The sequence below is a fragment of the Coffea eugenioides genome, chromosome 11 (genome assembly GCF_003713205.1).
Source record: "Coffea eugenioides isolate CCC68of chromosome 11, Ceug_1.0, whole genome shotgun sequence".
NCBI lineage: Eukaryota > Viridiplantae > Streptophyta > Magnoliopsida > Gentianales > Rubiaceae > Coffea > Coffea eugenioides.
The window spans coordinates 1,046,008-1,061,769 of NC_040045.1; the positions used below are offsets into that span (position 1 = coordinate 1,046,008).

The 15,762-nt window shown below is 35.9% G+C and overlaps 1 protein-coding gene across 1 annotated transcript; it reads left to right on the forward strand.

Moving 5' to 3' along the window:
- Positions 1-754: 754 nt before the first annotated feature.
- On the forward strand, positions 755-14,562 carry LOC113753890 (endonuclease V). Its single transcript, XM_027298163.1, has 8 exons — positions 755-932; positions 1,029-1,293; positions 2,042-2,104; positions 2,513-2,552; positions 5,026-5,090; positions 11,429-11,545; positions 12,287-12,415; positions 14,066-14,562. The coding sequence occupies exons 1-8, from the start codon at positions 871-873 to the stop codon at positions 14,111-14,113; spliced, it is 789 nt and encodes a 262-aa protein (XP_027153964.1). The 5' UTR covers positions 755-870; the 3' UTR covers positions 14,114-14,562.
- Positions 14,563-15,762: the final 1,200 nt, after the last annotated feature.

Below are 15,762 nucleotides of genomic sequence, written 5' to 3' on the forward strand. Positions count from 1 at the left end.
TTCTCTTCAAATGATCGCAAAATATTCAAATCCATTCCCCAAGATACCATTTTTTTTACATTTCAATTCTTTTGCGTTTTCCTTTCCCAACATAGTTTCTTATTTTATTCTCAGAAAAACATCAGAAGATAAATTTGTGACATGATTAATAATCATTCATGAGTTTGTTTGGACAAAGATAATTTGGTTTGCAAAATTTGTTTTCACAAATCCCAATCACCTTTTTATCTTCTCAATCACCTTTTTATCTCACATACATCACATCACAAAAAAGTGCTACAGTAAATATCTCAAATAAATCATCCAAATAAACTCTTATCCAAACAAACTCATTGGAATTTGCAACACATGACATCTTACAAAAGATCGAAATCAGCTGTTGGTGCCTTCCAAAGTTTCACCCGTAAACCCAATTACAATCTCTAAATAAGATTTTCTGCTTAGATGAAGTTTTTTGCTAAGAAGAATGGAAGAGAGAGGAAAGAAGAAAGAGAAAAGGAAGTAAAGAAGGGGAAAAAAGGGGAAAATAAATGAAAATTCAAAATAATGTAAAGGTAATTCTGTCTTCTAAGGGTTTAAGTGATAAAAATTAAAGATTAGAGAGTAAAGTAAAAAATGAATTATACTTTAAGAGAATTAATTGTAATTGACGGAAAAGAAAATCTTTTTTTTTTCTTTTATTATTCTAAGTTCCCAAGACAACATATTGAAAGAAAGTTGCATGTTTTCTCATCCCTTCCTTTCTCTTCTCGCCCAAACTTTCCTTTCGTTTGTTTTCTTTTTTATCCTGAACTCCCAATTCTTTTCTCTTCTCACCCAGGCTTTCTTTTGTTTTCTTTTCTTTTCTACCAACTCCCAATCTTGTTTGTCATGGAAGAGAACCCTTGTTCAGAAACCCATTCTTCAGCCCAACTCCGTGACGAATGGCTGGAGTATGTGCTACTATATGATTTCGAGCTATCAAATCTGACAATTTTCTGGGCCAATTGTGTGATGTTTCATTCTGGTTTTTGTCGAATCTGATGTAGAATTCAAGATTCGCTCAAGAAAAAACTGATCACAGATGATGATTTCTACTGGAAGCTACGCCTTCCCACAAAGAAAGAAGAAGAAGAAGAGATACTGAGACATGTGGGTGGAGTTGATTTGAGCTTCGCAAAAGACGATCCTTCAACGGCATGTGGTACTCTTGTGGTGTTGGATGTCCTCAACAATCTTAATGTTGTCTATGAAGATTCGTCTCTTGTTAAGCTTGATGTTCCTTATGTTCCTGGCTTCCTTGCCTTCAGAGAGGTCCTGAATGTTAATAATATGATTATGCCCATTATTTTTTTTGTTGCTGAAGTTTAATTAGTGCATTAGCTTTGAGATTACACATTGCTCCAGTTGTCTGAGTTTCCTTTTTCTTATAGGTATAATTGTGGAAGGAGTGCAATTTGAGTTACTGTAATCTGTACATAATGTGGATTTCATTGTGGAAGGAGTGCAATTTGAGTTACTATAATTTGAGTTACTGTTGTAAAACTTATCTTGTATATAATGTGGATTTCATTAAAAAATATAAGGGATAAAAATCTTTGGAATAAAATTTTCAAAATTTTTCCTTCTTTACTAATTCAGCCTTATTTATTGAGTAAATCTTATACACACTGTCAATGTATACACTATCACCGTTAGATTCATGACATATGTGCAAATTGAATTTCAAATACAAATTTTTTATAGCTGTCATTTATTCAATGCTATAGTGTATATATTGCAGTGTAGAAAAGATTAATTCTTATTTATTAGATCATACTACTAATATTATGTAAATTTTAAGTATTTCTAATATATGAACTTGGTTTTTTTTTTTTTTGTTGGGGGGTTTTTTTTTTGGGGGGGGCGGGGGGAAGAGAGAGGGGGCAATACAAAGCTATTACCCGTTGTAAAGCTGTTGGGGGTGTTCTCTTTTCATCTTTATTTGCATCTCTAATGGCTTTTTAATTTTTTTATTGTTTCTCCTAAATTATGAGTTTATTCTTTTTTTGATGAATTTTAGGCTCCTGTACTTCTAGAGCTTCTGGAGAAAATGAAGAAGTCTGCACATCCATTCTACCCCCAAGTAATGGTTATCTTCTCAAATTGTTTGGCTGTATTTTTTTTGTCTTGAATGTCAGGCAAAAAGGAAATGGAGATAGAATGTGAAGTCCATCTGAATCATTGAATCGGCATGTGCAGGATAGAACCCATTCTTGCTCCTTATTGTGACCATTCAACTTCTTCCAGTGCCGTAATTCCAAGAATGGGTACTAGTACCATAAATATAGCATAGTACCATAAGAAACATGAGAAGGTGTGATTCAGCGTGTGTTGTTTTGGCACTTAAGAATTCCAATAGAGTGCATGCTTATTTTGTGAAATAGATAATCATCAATTTACATAACCAGCCATGGAATCTTTCAACTTTTTCTTGTTATTCAAGATTGGCTATTCAACACTGTGTTTCTTAATAAATATCTTATTCCAACAGTTATTGATGGTTGATGGCAATGGAATTCTTCATCCTCGAGGCAAGTCTTCCTTCTTTCCACTAATAAGTGGTATTAGAGTGTGTATTTGTTATGGATATCCTATCAAAGATTAGTGCCTAAATTATTTTGTTAAGTTGCTTATTCTAATAGACTTGGATCCTATACTTGTAATGTCATGTTTCACAATTTTCTTATGGGCTTGAAATTGACATAATTGTGCTTACGCTTGTTGAAATCATTAGGGATGGGCTCTTTATTGCCATGAGTTTAGTGAGTATTCATCATCCAACCTGCATTAGCATGACCGCGTTTTCTTCTACACAAGGAAAAAAAAATCTAGAAAAAAAGAGTTAATTATTGGAAGCTATTACTTTCAAACTTTATCATGTCTCGAAGTTTCATCATACATTTCGATCAGTTTGACTTTCTACACGTTAACTGCTTCCTGCACCCTCTGGTTTTGACAGCTGAAATATGAATTACTTTTTCCTTGCTGCAAATCTAGCAACTAATATACATCCTACTAAAAACTTTTAACAGTTGTCAATACTCAGTATGTCTACTCCACACCATAGTGCCATTAGAGATAGATCATGTACTTGGAATCCTTTTGAGCATTGGAAGATTAAGATAGTAAGAGCAAGGGAAAGAGGATTTAAGTTTCGTTTATGGGTATGAAAGCATCACAAACTTTAAAATTAAGGTGAGTAGGTACAGAATAATATATTGTATGCTACCAAGAACAGATTTGAGAAGGAAAAAATTTGACAGTGAAAGCACTTATATTCATCTTGGATAGCTGAAAATTGTTGTTCTTGTTATATTACTATTGACAAGAAGCTAATAGAATGTTATATGACATGATTCATTACAACATGGTTTTACCTTATCGGTGAAGTATCCAAAGCTGCAAGAGAATGCTAAAGTAACATTTATCTCTTTTGGCATAAAAAGGTTCTTCCTTAATAGTCTTGAGAGGGAAACCAGCGGCAAACGTTTGAGATTAGTAAACAAGCAAGTCAGTGAGAGTAATGTGCTGCAGTCTTTATGCTAGTATTGAAGCTTAAGTCATTTATATTTGCGGTAGGTAGGCATGGCTTTGGAAACATTATCCTCTTTCAGACTCCTGTAGAGGTTCTCATAACTTTGGTTGAGATTTAGTAAACAAGCCAGTGAGAACAGTGTGCTGCAGTCTTGATGATAGTAATGATGCTTAAGCTGATTGGTATTTGCGGTAGGTAGGCATCCCTTTGGGAAGCATTGTCTTCTTTCAAAGTCCTCTGGAGGTTCTCATACCTTTGAAATATAATATTGACTTGTAGGTCATATAAAATGTTTTAAAGTCATATATTGAATTGCAGGTCATGAAGTATCCGTTGTCCGCTAGTGAAAAATGTTCAAAAAGTTGCAGGCGGTTTGCTTTTGGTGCTAACACACAAACTATATTCATTGTTTTGCTGAGAATGTAATCTTGAGATATAGAGAATTTGTTGCAAGCAGTATTTTTTATAACCTTTCGGGGTGTTAAGAGGATGGATTCAGTAACCAACTAAATGCCCGGGAAGACAATGGTTTCTGAATGTTTAAATTACTTGATAAACTAATACTGAAGCTGTTCCGATGATGGTATAACATCTCAAGAAACAATTTTGGGATGACTAGCCATTTGGCATTCCCTGTTGTTTGTACATATTTGACAATATATTTGTGCTAAAGATTTGCATTCTAGAGACAAGGACAGTGAGCTTTTTGTTGGAAGGTTGCACTTGCACGTACTTGTAGTCATAAAGGAGATAGATATATTTTCTTTTTTTTTTTAATAGATATTTTCTTTTTAAAAAAGGAAAACCAGAAAATGAGTGCTTTTAGAAAGATAACAGCAGTTTTGGAGTATCAACATTAGTTGTTCTAGATAGGTCTGTCCATTCTCTACTAAATCCTTGTCTTTTGTAACACTTACTGCAAGAGGTATTTTTGTGTGTGACCAGTGCGTGCTGAGAAAAAAGCAAGGTATTAGGGGATCAGTATGAGAACAAATGTCAGAGCCTATTCTTCTAAAAAATCCGGTAGATTTTTTTCTAACTAATGTTGAAAAGTACGACATACTTTGCTTGATAAAATGTTGTATTTACAATCGCTAAGCCAGTTTCAATAAAAGATTATTCTGACACTGTAGATTTTGAATAAGTTGAAGTTGCTGAAACCTGATACATGTCCTAAAAATATATTTGTGTTCGTGGAGTAATACACATGTCGTTCTGATTTGCCAGTGTTTGTGGGATTGTTTAGATAATCTGTAAGGGCCTTTAGTTCCAACACTTCCTTGGCCAGTACATGAATTCCCCCATATGCAAAACCATATGATGCTGTTTCTAGGTCTTACATTTAGTTATTGGTTGGTCTGATTTGCTGCTTACTAGTCTCAACAGGAAACAATACTCTGTTTATTCTCAAAATGTTGTTAATATTGGTTGCTCTCAGGAGAAAGCTCTAAACTGTGAAAGTTTTGTAGGCTTTGGATTGGCTTGTCATCTTGGAGTTCTGGCTGATCTTCCTACAGTTGGGATAGGAAAAAATGTTGGTTTTTATTTCATGCTCATATCTCCTTGTGTATTTTGGTTGAAGCCCTATTGTGACTTTTTCTCTCATTTGTTTTGCCCTTTTATTCTAATTTATTATCTGCTAGTCTCATGCTTTTGTTGTTCTTTGTAAAATGTGGTCAAACTTATGAAATTTCATCTATTTACAACAGGGTGTTAGTTCGCAGAACCATGTACAGTATCATTTGTGAATTTATACCATTTTTATGCTACATAACCATTGAAAATGTGCTATTCATGTAAGCTTGTTTGAGCCAAAAAAGCAAAAAACCATGATAATAGCGACAGGGCAGAGGGAGTAGAGGTGAGCATGGTTAGGTTATGTCAAATCTTGTAATTTCTCATTTCACCAAATCCTTTACTGCTTCTGGAATCCCTATTGTACACTATCAAAACCTCTTACCTTATCTCGACCAATTCTATGTTTTCGAGTAGGTGTGACATTAGTATCAACCTGTGATTTTTGAACAAAAAGGAAAACTGAATTGTTCTGTCATATCTTTTGTTCTAGACTCTGTACAACATTTATACAAATGGAATTTGACTTTTGTCAATTCCATGAAATCTGTAATTTCCTAAAAATTAGGAGCTAATTTATTCTATCCTAAAATACATTAGGAGTAAATTATTCTATCCTAAAATAGAGCAGAAATCATGGGATATACATAGAAAAAGATATTCTAGATTTTCAACACTCCCCCTCAAGATGGTGAATAGATATTTTCCATTCCCATCTTGCATGTAATGTCTTCAAAGTTGGAAGTTGGCATTCCCTTAGTTAAGACATCTGCCAATTGATTATTTGATGCTACATATGGAGTGCAAATCATGCCACTGTCCAGCTTTTCTTTAATAAAATGTCTATCAACTTCGATGTGCTTTGTGCGATCATGTTGCACTGGATTGTGTGCAATGTTGATGGCAGACTTGTTGTCGCAATAGAGTTTCATAGGTCCTTCACTCTTGATTTTAAGATCATCAAGTATTATTTTGAGCCATAGCAATTCACAAACTCCATGAGCCATAGCTCTAAACTCTGCTTCAGCACTTGATCTTGCAACAACCGATTGCTTCTTACTCCTCCATGTCACTAGGTTCCCACCAAGAAATGTACAATATCCTGAAGTTGATCTACGATCTACAACAGAACCTGCATAATCAGCATCAGTATATGCCTCTATGAGCAATCCTTCATTTTTCTTGAACAAAATTCCTCTACCCAGTGTCCCTTTGAGGTAGGATAGAATTCTATTGACAGCCTGCAAGTGTTTCTCTCTTGGATCATGCATAAATTGGCTTACTACACTTACAGCAAATGCTATGTCCGGCCTTGTATGGGACAAGTATATCAGTTTCCCAACCAACCGCTGATATCTTCCCTTATCTACTGTGCTATCATCCTTCTCTTCATTCAATCTCAAGTTAGGCTCAATGGATGTGCTTGCTGCCTTGCATCCAAGATTGCCTGTTTCTTTAAGCAAGTCTAAGACATACTTTTGTTGGGAAACAAAGATGCCTTTTCTTGAGTATGCCACCTCAATGCCTAAAAAATACTTCAGCCTCCCTAGTTCTTTAATTTCAAACTCCTTTGCTAAGCACTTTTTGAGTGTTTCTCTTTCAATTGGATCATTCCCGGTGATGATGATGTCATCTACATATACAAGTAGAGCTGTAACACCTCCTTTTGAATGTTTTATGAACAAAGTATGATCTCCTTGACTTTGTTTGTATTGCATTGCTAACATCACTTTAGTAAATCTTCCGAACCAAGCCCTTGGCGATTGTTTTAATCCATATAAAGCTTTCTTTAACCTGCACACTTTCTTTTCAAAAAACATTTCATTGAAACCCGGTGGAGGTTCCATGTACACCTCTTCTTCTAAATCCCCATGTAAGAATGCATTCTTCACATCAAATTGCTGTAAACACCAACCAAAGTTAGCGGCTAAAGACAAAAGAACACGCACAGTATTCATTTTTGCAACGGGTGCAAAGGTCTCTTGGTAATCTATCCCATATGTCTGTGTATATCCTTTTGCGACCAACCGAGCTTTATGCCTTTCTAATGAACCATCAGCTCTATATTTCAAAGTAAACACCCATTTACACCCCACTGTTTTCTTTCCTTTGGGTAGGTTTACAATTTTCCAAGTCTTATTTCTCTCTAGGGCATTCATCTCCTCTTTCATAGCATGTAACCAGTTCTTATTTCTAAGTGCCTCTTGTAGTGTTTGTGGAATTGAAATAGAGTTGATGGTGGTAAGGAAAGTTTTATGTTGTGGAGAGAGTCTATGGAAAGACACGAAATTTAAGATTGGATGCTTAGTGCATTCTCGTGTTCCTTTTCGAACAGCAATAGGCAGGTCTAAATCATTAAATTCACAAGGAGCAGAGTCAAATTGAACACACAAAGGAACAGAATTTTCAGAGTACCTGATTGTGGTTCAGATTCTTGGATTTGCACAGGTTCAGAAATATGAACTTTCTTCCTTGAGTAGACCTTGAGTGGTGTAGTTGGATTTAAACCAGATTTTCCCTCAACTCCAAGATCAGGTTCAATTTCTTTACTGGCATGTTCAACTTCAAATTCAGGTTCAAGTTCACTGCTAGTATGTTCTCCTTTAGAATTTGGTGTATGGTCCGGCTTGAAAGACTTTAAGTTTAGTGTAGGACTTTGAAGATCAAGGAGAAATTCCTTATCTTCCCAAGAACTCTCCCCTTGGGGATGAGGATTGTTACTTTGAGAGTAAGGTTCATTTTCAACAAATGTGACATCCATGGAGGTAAAAAATTTTTTTGAAGGAGGATGATAACACTTATATCCTTTCTTTGTGTTTGAGTATCCCACAAAAATACATTTTAAAGCTTTTGGATCAAGTTTCCCTCTTTGGTGTGCATGAACATGTACAAAAGCAACGCAACCAAACACTTTTGGTGACAATGTACAAGAGACATTAAAATCAGGGTAAAAACCAGAAAGAGCAGCAATGGGACTTTGATTATTTAGTACTTTTGAAGGTACTCTATTTATCAAGTGTGCAGCAGTTAAAACAGCCTCCCCCCAAAAAGTTTTTGGAACTTTATGTTGAAACAAAATTGCTCGAGTCACATTGAGTAAATGTCTATTTTTTCGTTCAGCAATCCCATTTTGTTGGGGTGTATCTACACAAGATGACTCGTGTATTATACCCTCTTTTTGGAAAAAAGATGAGAGAATTTGATTAAAATAGTCTCTTGCATTATCAGATCTTACTCTTTTAATCAAACTTCCAAATTGTGTACAAATCATTTTATGAAACATTGGAAAAATACTGCTTACTTCTGATTTTTCTTTCATAAGAAATAACCAAGTAGTTCTAGTACAATCATCAATAAATGTGACAAACCATTTTGCTCCAGAAATACTAGAAATTCTACAAGGCCCCCAAATATCAGTATGTATCAAAGAGAAAGGTCTAGTAGATCTTGTATTACTCAATGGAAATGATAGTCTATGATGTTTAGCAATTTCACATGTATCACAATGGAAACTACTAACATCTTCATTCTTGAAAAGTGAAGGAAACATGCTTTTAAGTAGAATAAAAGATGGATGACCAAGACGGAAATGATGAAGCCAAATTTCAGATTTATTATTTGAGGAGCAGGTGAGGGATAACTGATTTTTGTTCTTCTTGTTGCCACTCATCTCCTCAAGGTAATAAAGCCCGTCATTCACCTTAGCAAGTCCAATCGTCCTCCCCGTAACCAAATCCTGAAAAACACAGTGAGTAGTATAAAAAATTACTCTACAGTTCAGATCTTTGGTAATTTGATGGATGGATATGAGATTGGAGGACAATTTTGGGACATGCAACACATTATTTAGGGACAAAGAATTTGATAGATTTACTGTCCCTTGGCCTGCAACAGTTATAGGAGATCCATCCGCAACAGTAATTTTTCTATTTCCAGGACATGGGTTGTATGTTCTAAATCTGATTGGGCTGTGAGTCATATGGTCAGTAGCTCCTGAGTCGATGACCCAAGAGCCTAGAGAAGACATGCTTGAGGCACTTAAAGCATAAGAGTTAAGGTACTTACCTGATTGAGCCAATGAACACGTACTAGAGGACTTTTCAAGGGAATTTAGGAGGTTTCTTAGCTTTTCGATTTCTTCTTTCTTGAATTCTCCCATACCAGTCTGGTTGGATTTTTCTTGTGTTTGGTCTTCTCCAGCAGTTAAGTGGGCTTTTCCCCCTTTGAATCCTCCTTTACGACTAAGGACTTGTTCCTTCCCATGGAGTTTGAAGCAATCATCTCGCGTATGGCGTGATTTTTTGCAGTACGTGCACCAAATTGTGTCTTTATTTGACTTTGTAGAAATCATTGCCGAGCCTTCTAATGTTTTAGGCTCTAACATGACTTCTCGCCTATTCTCTTCAGCTCGAACCAATGATATTGTCTCATTCAGAGATGATAATCTTTCCTTCCCCAATATCTGGACTCTGACCTGATCAAATTCCACATTCAGACCTGCAAGGAAGTCATAAACTCTATCCTTTTCGATAAAGTTTTTCAAGGTGGCTGCATCTTCACTACAGAACATCTGAACACACCGATATTGGTCCAGTTCCTGCCATAGATTTTGCAGAAGGTTGGCATATTGAGTAACAGAAAGGTTGCCCTGTTTAGTGGCTGAGATCTTTGTTTTGATCTCATAGATTAGGGCAGCATCTCCTGCCTTTGAATAGGTCTGTCGAATAGTAGTCCATATATCTTGAGCTGTTGATAGGAACATGCAAGTATCGCTTATTTCAGGTAACATGGAGTTCCACAGCCATGACATGACCATAGAATCCTCTTCATCCCAAGCAGCGAATTTAGGATCTCCCTTTTTCGGTCCAGTTCCAAGCAAGTGGCTGATTTTGCCCTTTCCTTTGAGAAATGTTTGAACAAATTGTGACCACTTCAAATAGTTTTTCCCGTTGAGCCTGTAGGCTGCCTGGATACTCTGCAAATCCCCTGTTTGTGGAATATTTGAGGTCTCTTCTGATTTGGTATTGGAGTGGATTTCTGATGTTTCAGTTTCAGACATGTTGGAGGTTTCAAAGAAAAATTGGCAATGAAGGCCTAAAAAATATCAGCAATGAAGGCTGGAAATTGCACTTGGCAATAAAGACTTGAAGAGAGGAAAGCACTCAGCAATGAAGGCTGACAAGAAGAGGTCCCAAGAGCAAAAACTCTGATACCATGAACAAAAAGGAAAACTGAATTGTTCTGTCATATCTTTTGTTCTAGACTCTGTACAACATTTATACAAATGGAATTTGACTTTTGTCAATTCCATAAAATCTGTAATTTCCTAAAAATTAGGAGCTAATTTATTCTATCCTAAAATACATTAGGAGTAAATTATTCTATCCTAAAATAGAGCAGAAATCATGGGATATAGCAGAAATCATGGGATATACATAGAAAAAGATATTCTAGATTTTCAACATTTTTCTTTCTTTAATCTGCAGCGATAACTTTATCACCATTCATCTTTTTTAATCTCTACTTTCATTTGCCAAGTAAAAATGCTTACCTCGTATCTTCTTGAAAACTATTGAATTTCAAAACCTGGAGTTTTATATTACTTTCAGTTTAAAACAGATGCTAATGTTGTCTTTGAAATTATCCGTGTTTTAAGATTAACCATTCACGCTCCTCTTTCATTTGTACTTCAAGGATGAAGAAAACCCAATTTGATGGACCTTTAGAAAGATAAAGGAATTTCATTGCTTTTCAATTGTGAAATGATGGTTGAGATTGGGATCATAAGTTGTTGGTTTTACCTTAAAGATACGAGGTAAAACCAGTAATAAAATGGCTTATTGATTGAATAAACTGGGAAAGTTATTTATCACGGAATCATCACACTTTCCAAGATCAGATTTTAGTATTAAAAAAAAGCAGGTAGCATACATGGTCAATTTGACCTTACCACATTTGAGTCTATTGTACATTCATTAAGGTAAGTCCCATACTATGTTGTCAAAAGCAATGACTTGCCCTACTTCCCATTGGTTGCATTATTTCTATTCTTGTGCAGTATTTCCCTGTGCTGGACAGGATATTAAATGCATTTTGTCCGTTTGCTTACTCCTATAAGAGTTATTATATATTACATTCTTGGATCAACTTGGAAGTCTAGATTCTTCCTTCTGGTGCAGGAGATGATTATAAACTTATTTTAATTGTTTGAAATTCAATAATCTTACTTGATGATTCCCTTTTCATATATGCGTAATGCTTCTAACATTATAAACTTTCTGGTATAAAACATGTCAGTTACATCATGTTGATGGTCTAACCCTTGCAAAAGTCAGACAACTCCTTGAAGTCAAAGAAAACTCATCTAGAGATGTCTTTACTCTAATCGGGGACTCTGGGAGAACTTTTGGAATGGTAAGAGATCTAATTGCTTATTTGTATGATGTATGTGATGCACTACTATATACACTACTCCTACTCTTTATTCTTATCCCTCGACTTCAAAGATACTAACAGTCTTAACACTGTTTGGTTTGTAGCTTGTAAAGTTCCTGAAAACAACAGTTTATTCCTTATCAACTAAATTTCAGCTAGCTTTGTTTAGATAGTCGGTTGAGAGAAACCGATCACTATGTTGTCTAATTTGTTTTCAGATGTAGGCAGTTTTAACATGTGAAAGGAATCAGATAAAATAATTCCTCCTATTTCTGAAAATTCAATGGAGGTTAGGGGGAATGGAATTTTCTGGAAAATCATGGCGACCGGGCAAATTAGTGTACATTAACACTGCTTGTTTACAACAAAATGAAGAATTTTTCGTCATAAACCATGTTGGATGTATATGTCCTCAATGGAATTCCTTTGTCAAGTAAGTGGCAAAAGGACTGCTGAATGTTGTTATGGCTATCTGAAATTTAGTTTTCGCTACTTGTTCACACCTTAGTGATCTTTATAATATTTCCCTGACTTGATATGCTTACTGTTCATTGTTTTTAGACTTCCTAAGTCCTATTATGCTTTATTCTTCTTACAGCTTGTTCAAGACTCGGAATATTGTTTTTAAAAGTCCTGAAGTATGCTTTATGTAATAAAATGTACAACTGCTGCATTGATCTGTGTCATTCAAAGTAACAGTCTTGGCTAACTGGATTGCAGGCAATGAGATCAACCCAAGGCTTATTGAAACCCATTTTTGTTTCAGTTGGTCACCGTGTATCGCTTGCTACTGCCATTAAAGTTGTAAAGATGACTTGCAGATTCCGCATCCCAGAACCCATCCGGCAGGTAAAAGTTATGTGGTAGTTCGTTTTTTGGCTTGGTGAATATGCATAGTGTAGATGTGACAGATTGCAAATTTATCTCTTGTGAATTCATTGAAGAAACATTTTGAGGTACTCACTTGGAGATGTTTTATGGATAATTTACCATTGAATTTTCAGCTATCTTTGCGACTGGCACCTAGCAAACTGCTGAAATTTGTTCTTTTTATATTTCACATACTTTCTCATGGTCAATCAAATTTGTATTTTGGAGAGTCTGAAATCTTGAACACTCATCCACATGCTATGAGGCTTTGTGGTTGGCCTATGTTAACAATCATTCCTGGTAATTTTGTTTGTTTTCCAGATGGAGATTGTTGAACAAATACCTTTAGTGTTCTTTCTTACTTTTTACCAAAAACTGTTGGATACATTTAGCACTAGCGTGTATCCATTGGATTCACAAAGGTTTCTATTTTTATTTGTTGAAGCCCTCTTTTATAATTCAAAGCCAAATCTGAAATAAGTTATGCTAACAAAAGTAAAGAAACTGTTTATAGTTCCTTGAACCAGGGTTTTGTCAATATGATGCCTACTCCAAAGGCATATTTTATTCATCTCTAGTTAAAAAACCTGACAACAGGTCTTATTTGGTAGATTGTCAAGAAGGCCTTATAGTTTTAATGTATTACATTCGGTCGTAATTGTTTTAATTAATCAATCAACCATAAAGATTTACAAGTCTATCGCAGCATCGTCCATAAAATATATGTTATTCTCCGTGTGAAAGTCATATACTTTCTCTTTTCAAAAAGTAAATAGATACGGAGTAGAGGATGCCTTGGCCCAGTGGCTAAGGTTGAAGCCTCAAGACTTGGCTGTCCTGGGTTCCAATTCCCTTTTCCCCTTCCCACTTCTTAATTCCCACCCCTCTCCTACTAGAAAAAAAAATTAAAAGCAAAAAGTAAATGGATACAGAGTGGCCAAACGAGGACTTATAATCAACATAAATAGTTTGGGAGAGACGTTTTCAGGTTGCAGAATTTGACTCTGGAGTTTGGGCAACGTATCAGCACATTGTTTATTGGTTGACATTTCCAGGTCGCAGAATTTGACTTTGGACGAAAACAAGGATTGAGTTTTTATTTGTGCTCGTATTCATGGGCTTAGTGCTGGTTTTCATTGAAGATGAACACGTTGATTTCATGTAGGACCAAAACGTATACATGTATAAAACTTTAGCCTGAAATGTTCTGCTTTAAAGTTTATGACCACTATGAAATTTGTATAGAATCTTAGGGACGGACCCGCCATAGCACTCGCCTTATATTATACCTAGTCGATCTATTTTGCTAATTACCAGGTGGGAGTGCTTTATTTTATTTTTTTTATGTTCTACTGAGAAATCCGGCTATGCAAAAGATTCAGCAAGAAGATTATGCTCATAGCCTTCTTTTTGCTGGAGTGATTACCATTTATTGTATCATCAGGTTTCAAGCTAGTGGTAGGAAAGAGTTTTGTGCATATTGGATAAAATAAAGTGAGCTTCCTCTGGAGTTGCTTAAGAGTAAAGCTGAGTCGTCTTTCATTTGGTCAACTTAAGAAATTTTCTGTTAAATTATTCTTTTGCCACTGTTGGACTTTTCTAACCCGTTTATTCTTCTGCCAATTGCAGGCTGATATTAGATCAAAACAAAAACTCAGTAGTCTGTGTACGCGGTAAAATTTCAAGTCTGCAGAAACAAGAAATATACACGACAAATATGTGATATATAAATCTAAGAAAAATATGTGAGTACAATCTCTGGGATTTTCTCGAACTTGTGAAGAGTTTTCCTCGATTCTTCTCTTCGAACGCCAATCCAAGGATTTTGCAGCTTGCTCTTGGATCTATCAACGATTCCTTCAAATCTTGATATGGCAGATTTGGAGGACTTGAAAATATTTGGAGGCTCAAGCCTTGATATATGGAAGACTTGAAGAGCTTGAAGACCCAGACCTTCGTAGCTTAGAACTTTACCACTTGAGTGTATGAGATGCCTCCTGATGTGTGTCTCTGTGTGTGTGTCTGACTTAGTAGAGAAACCCCTATTTATAGCTGTAGCAAAAGGTAGAGGCTGAAGACTTGTGTATCACTTTTACTTGTCTTGCAAGACGTGCAGTCATATTAGAACTGTGCTAGTTAAATATTATCTCTTCATTTTATATTTATTAATAAAGAGATAAGTAATTCATCGATTGGCCAAACTTGTGGGGACACGTGACGTGGCGCCGTTTGACTGGCCAAGCTATTGCAGTATATAAAAAATATACTTAGATTAAATAGCTCTAAATATTATCCCTTTAATAAGAAATAAATATTTAGATATTTATCCAATAGACATGTGACATGATATGATTTGGTTGGTGGAGATATCCCTGCAATTTGAATTGATTTGGAACACCTCAACTTGACACGTGGCAAAATATAATTGGCCATTTAATAACCCAATCTTTCAAGTGTACATGACATATGGCAATACCCGATTGGATAAAAATAAGCCACAAAAATAATTTATAGACTAATGGTAATTTTAAAAAATTAATTAAAATTCCATTGTCTACAAATACCCCCTCAAAACTTGTTTGCGAAGAGTACAACTTGAACAAACAAGTTTTGGCACTTTTGACTTAAATTGGATGTCATAAGATCACGACAATATTGATTCCAACCCAAGTCCGTAGGTGAACTAGCATGGGCCTTTAATTAATGTATGACAAGATAAGTGAAAGTATTAGTACTTGAAATTCCCGAGGCCGAATTGCATCCACCGTTGGCATGTTAAACAAATGGACTTTACTTAAAGCTTTGCAATGTCGTAGCTTTCCAATTGATCATAAGATGGCTATGTAGGATGCCACCAATTCATGCATAACATATTGCTATCAATCCCACGGTCAAACATATCATGCCAATGGCCTCAGGTCCACCGTTACGCATGCATTGTTAGGCAAATTTCGGTGGCTTCAATTTCCAAGGCCGAATGGCTTTATAATAACTTGCCCCGAGTCCTTTTTATTTAAACACAATGAGAAAACGTGGTCCCCCCCACTCTAGCTAACCATTAGGACTGTTTCCTAATTTGCTGCTGTCTCTTTGCAGATCGCCTGATGCTTGATCATTGGCATACTTCTCATTTTCCTTAGCGAGTGAATTAAAGGAGATCTTCCCGGCAACCCCTGACTAAACTCAAAAGCTTATTTGAGACGCCATGGTTGACGAGGTGCATCACTCCCTCCCCTATGGCGGCCTTCTTTAACTCGCCGTGACAGCTTCGTCCTCTGCTTTAATGTCCCTCAAATCAGTGGTAGGCACCCGAGGCCCTTCGTTGT